The sequence below is a fragment of the Necator americanus genome, chromosome II, assembly GCF_031761385.1.
Source record: "Necator americanus strain Aroian chromosome II, whole genome shotgun sequence".
NCBI lineage: Eukaryota > Metazoa > Nematoda > Chromadorea > Rhabditida > Ancylostomatidae > Necator > Necator americanus.
Window position 1 is genome coordinate 14,365,143 of NC_087372.1, and position 14,145 is coordinate 14,379,287.

General features: G+C 41.0%; 2 protein-coding genes across 3 annotated transcripts; one reads left to right on the forward strand and one right to left on the reverse strand.

Moving 5' to 3' along the window:
• Nucleotides 1-6,969: 6,969 nt before the first annotated feature.
• RB195_017826 (uncharacterized protein) lies at nucleotides 6,970-13,638 on the forward strand (the record flags this gene model as incomplete). 2 transcript variants are annotated; one of them, XM_064184991.1, is made up of 3 exons in its annotated part: nucleotides 6,970-7,056; nucleotides 7,868-7,991; nucleotides 13,475-13,638. In XM_064184991.1, 3 exons carry the CDS (start codon nucleotides 6,970-6,972, stop codon nucleotides 13,636-13,638), a joined length of 375 nt encoding a protein of 124 aa, XP_064040872.1. The 2 variants fall into 2 exon arrangements, with proteins under 2 accessions (XP_064040872.1, XP_064040873.1); XM_064184992.1 differs by lacking the exon at nucleotides 6,970-7,056 and having other exon boundaries at nucleotides 7,910-7,991.
• On the reverse strand, nucleotides 13,494-13,748 carry RB195_017827 (uncharacterized protein; the record flags this gene model as incomplete). The annotated part of the gene is made up of 1 exon (XM_064184993.1): nucleotides 13,494-13,748. One exon carries the CDS (start codon nucleotides 13,746-13,748, stop codon nucleotides 13,494-13,496), a length of 255 nt encoding a protein of 84 aa, XP_064040874.1.
• Nucleotides 13,749-14,145: the final 397 nt, after the last annotated feature.

Here is a 14,145-nt window from a genome sequence, read left to right on the forward strand (position 1 = left end):
ACAGAGGAAAGGAGCTGAATGTCAGGCAGATAAAGAACGCGCGCTGCCGCAAACGCGTCGCGCGCTCATTCGGCTGAACACAGTACAGCCGGCTATAGACTATTGTGAAGGTGGTGTGGCAGTCCTTGAGAACACGCTACGAACTAAATAATTTTCAACCATGAATAACTAAGTGCAAAAATTAATCGTACATGATAAGGATGTGTTCAAATGGCTTGGAGTTGCTTGTAACTACTTGGATCCTCGAATCCAAGCGCCTAGCAGCGGAAAATTTTGTGTTATTTTTACTCAACCTAGACAGCTCATTTTCCACGCAAGTTGCGACAAAATCCACGTGCATCGTAAATCTTTATTTACCGAACGAACTCAATTATCTGCTTTCGAGTGCCTTAGTGACCGAACTTCAGCCTCATATTTGTTTTTGAACCCACTGCAAATTAAGAGAATCCAAACTAAAGCGTCATCGCTAATTACGAATCAAAATTGTCTCTTTTCAAACTTCTCTACAGAAGCCGTTTGTCATTTCACGAAGGAGGTCCGCTTCAGAGAACAAAATTTGGTCTAGTTAAAGCATCAGTTTTTCTCCAAACATTGTGAACTCCTTTTAATTCCGATGTTTCAGCTGATATTCGGTCTAAGATTTTGTCACCTCTTGATTAAAACAACGTCAACCTCATTAATCCACCTCCATGGACTCGCGTAGGAGTACTATTTTTATCGAGAGCTTTTATTTACAAAGTAGTCCCAACAAAAAAAAAGACAAGATATTAGAATATAGCTAAATTTTGGCATATGCCTACTGGTTAAGGCTGAGAAAAATCAACTGGACCAATTAAAATACGTGGTAGATATTTTTGCAACTTAGTTTGGAAACGAAAACGATCACGTGTTCAGGGCACCGCGTAGACTTGCAGCTGCTGCTTATGTCTGCATCTGGCACGAGGTGCCGGCGGAAATGGCGTAGACGTTCTGCAACACGACGCATTTACTGATGGAGACATGAAGCAGCTATTATTTCGCTGAAACGATGGAGTGCAATAGGCGTTCTTCGATCCTTCTGAGATGCTCGATCACATTCGACTTCAATTTCGAATCGTTTGAGGCTTATGAACGGGTTTCTGTTGCCGATTCCGTTATCCTCTCTTTATAAAAGGATAAAGGACGAACCCTCGTGTGTATCAATCCTTTTGGGATATGTCAACGTTTTTTTTTGCAATTCGTAATTTAACCCTTCTAGACAGATCTGGTTCCATGGTATCGAGGGATGAAATGCCCAGTTGACATTAGGGCGGTTTCGAACCGTTGGTAATGCGCGCACAGCGGACCTCTCACCGAGTGCGCTGCACCCGCCGACAAAGTTCGAAGGGCGAGTGTATTACATAAGAAGATAAGAAGTCAGCTATGACTTTTTAAGTCGAACTAATCAATTCTTTTTTACTGACCTGTTTCTTTAAACGTTCATATATTTAAGTATTCATTCATAACAGCAGAAGTTGCCCTGCGATTTCTTCAACTCTTCTTCATCTTCTCTCCTACTGGGCAGGCGTAGCGCAGTTATGAGAGGTTCCCGCAACGGCAGCGTAGTGGATGGTACACCCAAACTCAAGGAAACTTTTCATCCTTCTGGGAAGTATAAACGCGCTATCAAAATTGTCTGAGAGCATAAATACGCTGATCTGATCCATAAGGTGATCCCCTTAGGCCATAAAGAACAAGCCACATCCACTCTTCACTAATCTCCACAATTCTTAACTCGGGTCAAAAGTGTTGGCGGATCCCGAAGGGATTGATTGATCAACACCAGGTACTTTATTATTTGTCGCCAAATATACCATGGAATCATCCCCCACCAATCCAATACGCCAACTTGATGGCTTTCTTCTTTCAAATGGAATGAAAACCTACTTCGTCACGCGAAAGGGCAACTAACAGCAGATTAGTGCCGACTTGTGAAAGCTCACGATCCACCGGATCCTAGTCAATTCTAATGTTGAGCGGGAAGTAATTGATCTCCAGGCTTTTGAAGGAATTATACTACGCACTCTGGTCGTCGTAGTAAAATCAAATAACAATACTCTTAAAAATATGTAATAAAAATATGTAGAAGTAGTAGTAAATGTAGGTGACGGAAATGTATGATCTATAACAATATTTATTTATTTATTTGCATACTCTTTACATAGAAATCCATGGAATCCAATGTTATAGTAATATAAACAAATACGAGCCCTTTACGTGACAAAACTAGATTATCTTCTCACTTTTTTTATTTCTCTTCTGAAGTCGTTCTTCTTCATTTCTTCACCTTCTCTGGAGGCTTAATCATTTTGAGAGACTTCCCCGCTTCAGCAAATCCTCATCTTTGAAGACTGCTCTGTCCGGGACTAGTTCAAATGAAGGCGAGGTGGTCCTGGATGTATGCGTTTGTATTTATTTGCATGTTTAATGGCATCACCCCACGAATCTGGGGTGGTACGGATTTCAGGTGGAGTATTCGTACACGGGATGGGAGACTATGGAGAGTGGGGTGATTCCGTCTGTTCCTTCCTAATTGCCGTAAAAAACGGCCCGGAAGATACGGCTTCATTCGTTTTGGCGCACTATTTTCTATAAAGGGTACGACTGGAGCGTGCCAGCCTTGTGCGGCGCCGCATCTTCCGGGCCGTTTTTTTACGGCAATTAGCAAGAAATAGACGGAATCACCTCCCTCTCCGTAGTCTCCCATCCCGTATACGAATACTCCACCTGAAATCCGTACCACCTCGGATTCGTGGGGTGATGCCTTTAATTAGTCCACACTTTTCCGTTAAGATTAAAGCATGAAGATTGGAGCCGATGTTTCTTTCTCGGACCGCCAGGATCTGCAGGAATCAAATTGCTTGATGTTTCTTTCAAAATTGACACATATCATATCAGCAGCATGTTTGTTCCTTTTCTCACTTTTTCCATTCTACACTCTATTGTATTCTCGATTTATTGATGCTTCATTTATGGACAACTGCTTGGCATACTTTGGACGCATAAAAATAAACGAAATGCATGCTTTATTATAATTCTGGTTATTTCGGAGCATCCACATTGTTCGGAAAAACGTTCGAATATTTATGTCTCTTCGAAATTATTGTCTTTCTTGACGCTTTTTTTTTATGGCGTACACGCCATGAACGTATCATATAAATAAAATAAATGTTTTGGTGTAACCCGGGTTACTTTACGCCCAGCTTTCGTATTACTGAGAAAAACGCTAAGACATTCTCGGCTGACATTACCCCGTCGTTGTGGGTTCCTCGGAATAGCCATCACGTGTATGGGTTGTTTTTCGTGCTAAAACGTTTCATATCTACGTTCATTACGTTCATCCCTGAGATAATACTTCTTTCATCAGGAAACGCTAATCCTTCACAGTCTATGTCCTCACTACAAGACCAGTAGGAGCTACTAGACTCTCCAATGTCCCTATACTCAATGTCCCTTTTTCTACTTTGAACGATTTTGGGATTCGGCAGAAATCGTAAAGTGATACGAAAGAACTGTACGTTACTTGTGGAAATGATCTTGGATTTCATTACATAAAAATAACATCAGATGGGTTTGGCGTTCCCAGGATGTCGATCTGTCAGGGAACCCACTTTTTGTTTTTGCTCTTATTTTTATTTCTTGCAATTCATGTTTTTGAGTTCCGCATGCGAACGCAGACCTCGAATCGTATCTCCATTCCCACAACCGACTCATTTTGCAAGAAAATGACAAGAACTCTGCATTATTTTTGCTTACCCCACCGCTCCGTAGGTCAACTGCTTTTTCGACAGTGCCGCCAAACGCTCGATCGAAAGGTGCCAGACTCAACGGCTCCCTTCATGCGGAAGCCACCGCCCAAATACAAAATTAATCTGGATGGGTAATTAATCTTGGCGAAAGCAAAACGTGTTACCTTATGGGTGCTAGCATTCCTTAAGGTGAATTTAGAGAAGCGTCGAGAATTTTACCGGACTCTGTGCAACTTGATGTGATTCTGCTAAGTCCGGAACCTACATTATATCATTCGAGAAATTTTAAAAATATTTCAAGAGGAAAAACAAGAAAGTAAAACCTTGAAAAAATAGTTCTTGTGCCTGATTTTGTTTATTTCTTCATTTATCGAGATTTATTGCAATGATTTTTTTACTCAAGCGATCTTTTGTTGTATCATTATTATTTTATTTTGCATTCTGAGAGACAATCTTTTCTGAGACTTCTGTAGGACATTGTAAGAGGATTAATATAATAAGAAACATCTTCCGAAAATCGTAACTGCACAAGTTTCCCGTCTAAGTTTTCATGGAACTACGCCACCCTGTCAAGACGTTTATGAAAACGTTGCTACATTTCGAGAAAAAAAGTCGAAAAATAACGAACCGCTTTCAAAGACTTTTCTGACGACAATGTTCTAAAACTTGCTATTAGGCTTAGTGGGAAGAAACGATTTCATTATTTAGGTGAGTGTAAAAGGTTGTTTATCAGATGATTTCATCAGTAATCCGCTTCACTTGTTTCCATTCGTAGATCCTATGAAGAAAGTTGCCTTGGTAGGTAAACTCATGCCTCGAACTTTTGAATTTGCAGGATAAGTATCTGTTAATTTTCTAGTTTGTTGCTGTTGTAGTGCACTTGACAAGTTCGGTTGCGGCCACATGATCGATGGTTCAAAACCGCCCTAGCTCATCTCTCTGGCAAGTTGGCTCCAGACTTGTCTGAGTGGATAGAAACGCTACACTGATAGATCACCTAAACGTATTCATAATTATATAGGCGCCTGCGTTTGCTAATCCCAAGCGATTCTGGAGATGAGCGCGTTGGCTCATCCGTCGAAAATTCGAAACGTCGAAAATTTCCTTAAAACGTTGAGCCTAGTGCTCGTTTTCCGTTAGTTTCTGTAGGCGTATGCTAGCACATTCCATTTCATGGACCTCGTAGAAACTGCACTCAGAGTTTGTTATTCATACAGATTCTCTAATTTATTCAACATCACGCTATCGCATTTAAAATTTCACAGACGAACTTTATCAAGATATTTCTTTCCGAGTTTGGGCAGATTTAGGCACGCTATCAAGTGCTTACAGATTTGTAAACTACCCCAACTGCTCAAGTCTCATATCAGATTTTAAATTCTGTATTAAAGTCTACTCTGAGAAACCAGTGTTCTTGAATGGCGATCTTGTGTAGCAATGGGCGTCTAACATCCCACAAAGACATACACGTGTGTTCTCAGCTTTTTCTACTAATTATTAGGTGCTATTGTGTTTGCACCCTCTTGAGGCCAGTGATAGTTTTGCCCTCAAAAAAGTGCAAAACCGGTAACAGCTGGTCACTCAGATTTTCACTTCCCTTCGCTATCGGTGGTTAGTGATCCTTAAAAGTAAAAATGAAAGGTGAATCAAAACGCTCAAACAGCTACGTTGTTATGTTTTTGTTTGTATGAATAGTGAGCGATTACACGTAGAGGCACAACAAAACATGCGAGCAGCATCACAGTGAATCGTGTTACATCTTCCATACCGTATCTGATCCATTCCTCTAACGCGAGCGTTTCCCTGCAAGCTTTCCTGTAATGGAGCAGTGTATCCGAGCAACGTTCTGCGGTGCACCGGATAAACAGCACTCAGAAGGCGGTTTCTTGAGCGAGTCGAAAACTCCATGCTTTCCAAGAGTTTTCATGTTCTGACAGAGAAGAAATTCCGCGTTAATTCGTTTCAAAATGAAGTAAAAGTGCATATATTAGCATGTAAGGAAGCCGATTTTTCTTCATCGATATTAAAATTCCTTTTTTTTGTTAAAAGAGGTCAATCCGTGCCTAGTTCCGAAGCTGTCAAAGTGTTTTTTGAACAATTCTATAGAAGTCTCTCAGTGATTCCAGTAAGGGGGACGAATACGTCACCAAGTTTCCATGATTAACCACAGAGCTGAAGTGTCCACGCTATCATTAAATATGTTCCTGATGAAACGAACATCTGAAAACTTCGCTTGACCACGCCCTTCTAAAGATGGCATCAAGCGCATATTTGATGTTCTATCACAAGAACACACTTTCGCTTCGGACAGTATGGTAAAGATATAACATCTTTCCAATTAGAAAAAAAAACATCATAGTGCATAAGTACTTCCTTCTTCTGCGATTTTTTCCGCTGATTTCTCTAATTATCTGCCTTCATTTCTTTATATCCTCGTGCCTTTACGATAATCTCTCAAACGATGACTGTAATTGCGTAGAGAGAAGTTAGAAGGTCCAACTAAGTTCAGCTGCTCTTCGCAGAAGTGATGCGCAAGGTATCACGTCAAATTTGTCAAACTTATGTACGTAAACAGCCGGCTAGACTCATAGAAATACTGTAGGAAGGCTGTAGGAAGCTGAAGCTAAACCGATTTTAACAGAAATTTTCGAATGTCAGAATGTACTGAGGTCGCAAAGTCCAAGTGTAGCAGTCGTACCTCCACTGCTCGCCAGTGTTAATCTCGTGGTCCCGTGTCCCGTGCTTTGACAAATGCCCGTTCTTTGTGCCATTGTTGATAGGGTCGTATTTCAATCACGTGCGCCAGAAGGTTAATCTTTCATATTCTGGAAACGTCGGAAGAAAATCCCACTGATGGACTATGAACTGTAAAAATATCCCAAGGACACTATGTGAATATCGTCTACACCTGCTTGGATACGTCGTTCGTAAATTATGTCATCTTCATTCAAGGCGAAGTTTTCGTTTTTCTCGTGCGAATTCCTCGAGTTTATCTTGCAAATACCCGGGTTTTCAACTTTTAATTTGTTTAAAAAAGATGAAGCCTTTGGCGCATCAATCGCATCAATGGGATGCGCCAACGCGTTGAGTTAGGTTTTGGCTGAGGTTCAGTTTCAATAGTTGAGGGTTTGGAACGCGTGTTGCCCTATACAGTGAATTCCAGGGGCCACACGATAATCAAGTCAGTGTTTTATCTTCCCAGATGAGTCTGGCACCAGTTTATCCACTCCGAAAGGATGAAAATCTTGGTTGGCACTATGGCGGTTTCGAACCGGTGATGGAAACGTTGGTAGTGATTCTGCTGAACCTTTTAACGACAGCGCTACATCCGCCCTTGTTCTAATATACTTTCTGTTTTATTCACGGAAAACCCAAAAGCGCTTGAAAAACAGAAAAGTCGATTGAGAATAGGATTGCTGAGGTGATAGCGAGAAATTCCATTCCTATTCATTTTCGTCTCATAATAATCCTGAGAATTTCTTTTTTTTTCCAGTCTGCTCATATCAACCGTAACCTAAAACTTTAGGGTTTTTACCTAGCTTATTCCTATAGAAGCATCTCACATCCTCTGTTCTCTTGTCTGTTATCCGTTGAACAATTTCATTATGTTTCTACCCGTTTTCTCGCATCTTCATTTCTGCTGCGACTACATTTGCATCTGCAAGTTTAGGATCACTTGTTTCGTGCTGAATCATTGGTGGCTTTCGGTGTTTATTTCGGTATTTATAGGTAAATTCCTATGCAGATCCAAAACTTTGCCAGGTACATCTTCGGCACAGAAACCTGTTTTCAATGCACACTGATTCATTCATTATTACAGTTTTTAGAAGCGGTACTTATATTTCCTCACGTGAAAGTAGAGTATACCCAACACTTTCTTCCTAAGGGCACAATATTTTTCCTCATTTCCACATTTTCGTCAATGATTAACATTATTTTTTCTTGCTTTTTTTCACCTCGAGTCAATCATGCTAACCATAGAGTGTGTGAAAATTTTTCTAAATAAAAGTACTTGTACACGCGATAAATTCGCTTCGTGACATTACCTATGCATAATTTACGTCGTGACCACTCATTTCGCATTTCCATCAAAGTTCCAGGTAACATCCGCGGTCATGTTGTTGCGATTATGCAGTTTGAGTATGATGCTTACCACAATTACCGTACATATGCTACAATCGGTCGAAGCGGAATTCCTTCCAAACGAAAGGAGAGTAGTGCAGGGTAAGTGACGATGAGTTCTCGTCGCGCGATATTTTTATAGTTGTTTTATCAGTGAAAATGAGCATTAACATGTCACCACTGTGGTAATAATAAGGATTATGCCTAAACCTTCAAGAAAATTCCTCTTGGATACCACTTCAAAACATGTGCTTCAAGTCTGGAAGTGAAGCAGCTGTGAGGAGAAATTGTTCTTTTTGAAATAAGTTTTTGTAATTAATTATTGATTTGATATGATTATCCGTAATTTATCTTCACATTGTTTCAGGTAATATTACAAATCTCTATACTACAGTGAGCAAAATGTTGTAGTTACTCTACTAAACTAAATGAATGAAACTATTGGAACAAAACAAATTCACCCGAGATATGATTCATTACTGCAATAGGCGACATTCTCGCCAAATAAGAACAGCATTTGTAGAAATTTTCGAAGTAGGACTTTTCCACCGGTGAAAAAGGGTCGATACATAGTTCAGCTCAAGTATCACAGTAAAAACGTAAAAGTAAAAAGGGGATCTACACATTTTCAACACCACAAACACTCGAAAGCATCGGTCTCTCGACGACTACTCGCAAAATTAGGATATGTACGGTGCTAGAGTAGGATTTGTAATCTTTTGCTAGCCTCTTCCTGAATAGCTGGTTTACTGCAAGTCCTCTGATTTTGTAAGAGAGTGTAATTCATCAAATCAGACGTACATCTGCGGCCGTCACGCGGATCGACTGCAATGCTTGTTCCTCATTTTTAAATTCTTGAAATCTTGGATTTTCATTTTCATAGCGATACTCGTGACTGTACTATGTTGTGTTCACTGCTTAGTGGTGGGGAGATCCAAACTTGAAATTTCCTTCAAATGTTGCCTTTAAAGAATGAATTCCGAGAGGAGCGCATTGAAACAACATTGAAAGTCCTAAGAGTGAGCTATGTAACGTGCTATTAAAGCTCGTATTTACGTCAATGTCAAGCTTTGTTTTATCTAATTTTCTCAACGGCAGTTATCATCGATGAGCCCTTAAGCAGTACTATTTAAATTACTTGTTAGATTCTATGAAATTTTTTTAATTTTTAGCATGTACACAATTTGTGCAGGGGTGATTTTTTTTTACTTCTAACCATGCTGATCACAATATAAAACATGCCTTCACATAAAATCTCAGAGTACGAATCCTGTTACCACTAATCACCAACTCTTTTCTTATTCATTAGAGATAATAAGAAGAATTTATTGAGGTTTATTGAGTTGCTGTTTTCTCACTTAGCGTACTGCTTTACTAGTAAAATTCGCGCATCTCAACGTAGGTGTTTGGAAGAAAGTAAAAAAAATATGGGAATCTTTAACAACGAACCGTAAAGGCAACTCAAAGCGACAGATTTTAAGGCAGCACACCACGAATCTGACGTGATGAGAGAATCTGAGGAAAAAGCTAGAGATGGAGCTGTGTAGATTGCGGAATCCGAGATAGTTTCGCTCATCTCCTCCTAATCTTCGTAAAAGAAAAACGTCGTGGGAACCGCTTTAATTCCTACGAATTACGTTAGAACGCACCTCTTTGTATACGTTCTGGCCCTCCTAGCAGTCTATTTTCATTGGAATAGACTGGAGAGGTGAACTAGTCAATCTCCAACCTGGCGGTGGGGTTGTAGACTGCGGAAACACTCCGGACCTCACAATCTAGAACCCCATCTCTAGTTTTTTTCGCGGATTCATGATCAAGTCAGATTGCCTTTAAATGTGTCGCTTTGAGTTGCCTTTATGCACCATTATGATAGATTTTCGTAGTTTTTTCCCACTTTTTTGAGCTTCTTTGCAACTTTTTGCGATGAAAAAAATTTAGACTTTACATAGTACCTAATTCTTCTTTATCTTTTTTTATTGGAAACATTCTATCCTTTTAAGCCTAAGAAAATCCTTATCTCATCATCTATACTTCAATTTTCGCGATTTCTACTGAGACGCAGAAAGGTGTCATGCTAATGGGTTGGCTCAATTGATAACCCCCAATACGGCGTCTGCTCTCAGCTTTCTGAAAATAAATGCATAAATAAATAGTAACAGTAACTGTGGCAGTTTCTCAGCAGAAAACAAAAAAAGGCGCATTCGCGTTTTTTACTGGTTTTTTTTTTTTGCAATTCAATCACCGTGTTCTATCGCTATCGTTAGAAGCGGATAGTATGGAGAATTGCGATGACCAGATCTATCTATCTAGCATATTTTGAACCCTGATAGACTCTTACAAAGCATATATTTCGTAAATTAGGGGTCTAGGTCCACAGATAATTGCACGTCGAAAATATGTGACGTTTCTTGCACAAAAAGAAACGAGAAAACAGAAATTACTGTAAGGTATTCATGGTAGGGACCACATCGTGAACATTTCCTTCCGCGTGGTAACCTCTTTTCAAACTCTTGAACGAATTCATTCTTATGATTAACATTTCTGTGGATGTCTCGCTATTTCTTTTCGAGCATAACTCTGTCAATTTTGCAAGAAAACAGTGCAAGTGTTGCCCGGCTGCGGCGTGGGATGCGCTCTTTTCTTCTCCAGTCTAATTGTCTACTTCAAATATGAAAATGTTCTGTAAGAGCCACGGGAATCGGTTTTCTTAAAATAAAAACAGTGAGATTTTTCCCGCTCTGCATATTAGAGAAAATTGAGAGTTCTAAAACTGTACCACGCTTCTACGCTAGCATAAATCGCTGGCAAGTGCTCAAAGACTGTAGTCAATAAAGAAAAGAGCAAAGTTGTGTATTTGATCTCCAAAAAGCAACGTTTATTTCAAATAGAAACCTAAAAAATCGAAGTATCGTCGAAAATAAATAGCTATCCAGTGAAACCCTGCACTAAATCGTTTCTACCTGGCAGACCAAACTTTTTTAATCAACTTGAAATTTGCCACTTCCGCAAAGTTCTGAAAATCTTAAATCTCTCAAATATGATATCAGTAGGGTTTGCCAAAGTTCACGACAGCATGCACCTTACAAATATGTAGAAGAAAGCCCGAAGGTCATTTTCGAGGTGGTCACGATCATCGTAGCGCTTCTCTTCCAGGTGCTACTGAAGCGATCCGAAGAGGTGGTGATCGCTCGGGGCCAGGTCCGGGCTGTACGAAGGGTGCGGTAGAACTTCCCATCCGAGCTCCAGAATTTTCTGAGAAGTCTTCTTCGCGATGTGACGGCGCGCGTTATCGTGCAGCAGGCGAACGTTGTCGAGCTTCAAGTGCTCCTTGCGGATCTGTCGGCCAGTCTTTGCAGTTGAGCGCAGTAGACCTCGACAGTAACTGTTGTGTTGTCCGGCAGCAGTTCGAAGCGGTAGATTCCTTGAACTCTCCACCAGACGTCCCTTCTCATGAATTTCACATTTCACGAAAGAATCCGGCATTTCATCGCCAGCGCACCACGCACGTTTGTGGGTGTGGTTGACGTAGAGGACCCATTTTTCATCTCCAGTGACATTGGTGCCCAGCCAGTCGAATCTGCTGCCTCGCAGATGTCCAGGCATCCTCGCATCACGCAAATGTCCAGGCGTCTTTGGCGGTTGCCGTAGCTCAATGGATGTGGGAGCCACTGACCGAGCTTTTCCACCATTCCGAGAGATCGCAGTCCATTGCTCACGGTGAACAGCGAACAGCCAAGGCTGGCAGCAAAATACCGCACACTTTCATATGGATGCTGCTCCGCCAGATTCTTCAGTTCGTCGAACGATATTGCAGTCGGTCGACTAGAGCGAAGCTCATCTTCGAGTTTCTTGTTTCCGGCTTTGAAGCGCTGGAACCAGGCCCGCACAGACCGCTCAGAGGGGGCTTCAGTGCCGGCTACTTGACCAAAGTTTCGATGGGCTTCAGCAGCGGGGTGGCCAGATTCGAACTAGTAAAGGAGTACATGTAGGATATGGGTGGAATGTTCGGCCACTATAAGATGAAATAAGCAAGGAAGAGGGACCCAGATATGTTATGCATATACAAGCGGTAGTGTCCTTATATAAAAAAGGATAAAGTCACTGGCATATCAATCCACTTAGGATGCGCCAACGTGAGCTTAGTCCGTGTGTGTGTGTGTGTGTGTGTGTGTGTGTGTGTGTGTGTGTGTGTGTGTGTGTGTGTGTGTGTGTGTGTGTGTGTGTGTGTGTGTGTGTGTGTGTGTATGTATGTATGTATGTATGTATGTATGTATGTATGTATGTGTGTGTGTGTGTGTCACGAAACTCGAAAAAGGGGGTGCGACGGGTCCACCCGGTGACGGATTGGTGCGCCGGCGCCAGATACCTGTGGAAGGGGGTGCGACGGGTCCAGCGGCGTCAGATTGGTGCGCCGTTGCCAGATTGCTATAATATGGGGTGCGACGGATCCACCGGCGTCGGTGGACCCGGTCAGTGGTTCGCAATAATTTAGTGTGCATGATGTAAAAGATAAATGGTTGCAGCCGTTTCAAAGCCGTGGCCACGGGCGCTTTGCTTTACACCCTATATGACTCCTCCGTGTGTTCATTTCCTTCTTCGTTCGCCTCAAGTTGGTAGCATGCCGCTCTCAGAAAGTGGAAACGCGCATGCAAACGACTGCTTAAATAGTAGCAAGATGTTTACTTGATCTGACGTGGAATGTTATGTTTATCAGTAGAACGATGTCTTTCACGTCATTTTATGCCAAAACATCATTTTTTGATAACTTTTAGGGGAAAACAGGAGGAAAATCCATATTTCAAGTGATTCTTTTAAATTTTGTCTGTAATATATTGATAGAGTGTTTGAAGCTGAAGTTCGAATGTTTTCCAAATGTAGAACTGACGCCTTTAGAAAGAAGACTATGAAATCCTTTGCCTTTAGTTATAAAAAAAAAGGAAGGAAGATTGTTGGAGATACATGAGTCCAGTATGATAGAAAACGGCACTAATATTAATTATCGTTGATCAGTGAAGCGAGCGAAACAAACACCACAGAAAGTCTGAAGTCTGGCTCTAGCCGGACGTTCAGACTGGTATAATATATTTAAAACGGGAACTTCCAGAACATCTCAAGAAATCTGCGCTGCTGCGAAATTTTCGGCAGATACTTTCCGAACACCCTAATACAGAACTCAAAATAAGCTAGATAGATGAACCTCGCAATCATGGATCAGTTGAGATATCCATGTCCAATGATATAGAAGTGGATCAAACAATGGTGAAAAAAACGAAAAAAAGAACGCAGATCCGCGTAATTTTCGTCTTCATGCGAAGAAATACTGGGGTAACAGTAGATGCGTTGTCAGTTGCAACGCGGTCGCGAGCACTAATGCGTAGCAATCAGATAGTAATTATCTACTATGTATATCCTCATTTTATGCAACTTATTCTTTACTTATACTGACTTCCTTTTGACGTAAAGTACTTCTGCTGATAACGTAAAAAAACTTTCTTTTCACTATTCATTCTTTCTTGAATGTACTATTTAGGTGTTAATTTCTATTGCATCGACTTGTTGCAGTCTGTACAAAGCAATGTTTGCAGATCCATTCGAATTCGATCTCTACGATGAGCCGGCTAGTGTTTCCGATGAAGCATTCAATCGCATGGCGACCTTATGTGCTCGACTACAGAAGAGAGCTCCGTACGCAAGTCGTGACAGAAAAGCAGCCCCGTTGGTGTTTCGTCTGTGCGACATGCTAAACTGAACTCGTACGGAAATTGTGTTGAGTTCGTGCTGGCCTTCTCGTTGAACAACCATCTCTACCCTCATTCCGCTGTCGAACTCGCCGATGTCCCACATCAAATCCCCAGTCATTCCTAGTTAGGAATCGTTGATCTCACATTTCCGCACCGTTTTACTTGGAGATATTTCCAATTCTTTTTTCTCACTAAACTAACGAGAGCGACAAATAAATGTGTGACTATTTCTCAATCTTTGTTGAATTCAAATCAGTACCATAGATATGTAGAAGCATCAATTTTTGTCCCTATGAAAAGCCTAACGTCAACTTCTTTCTACCATCATCAGTAGAAAAGTGAAGCAAATGAATAGGTACGAATTGTAGTGTTGAAATAATTCACTGTTAATCTCAGTTGTGGAGGTGCCAAAAATCAAAGATCTCGTTCTCTATCAGTTAGTCTTTCGGCAGATTCCAGTGTACTTATGCAGCCTTTTACATCAATAAGCAAACTTTGTCGTCCACGATTTGCAA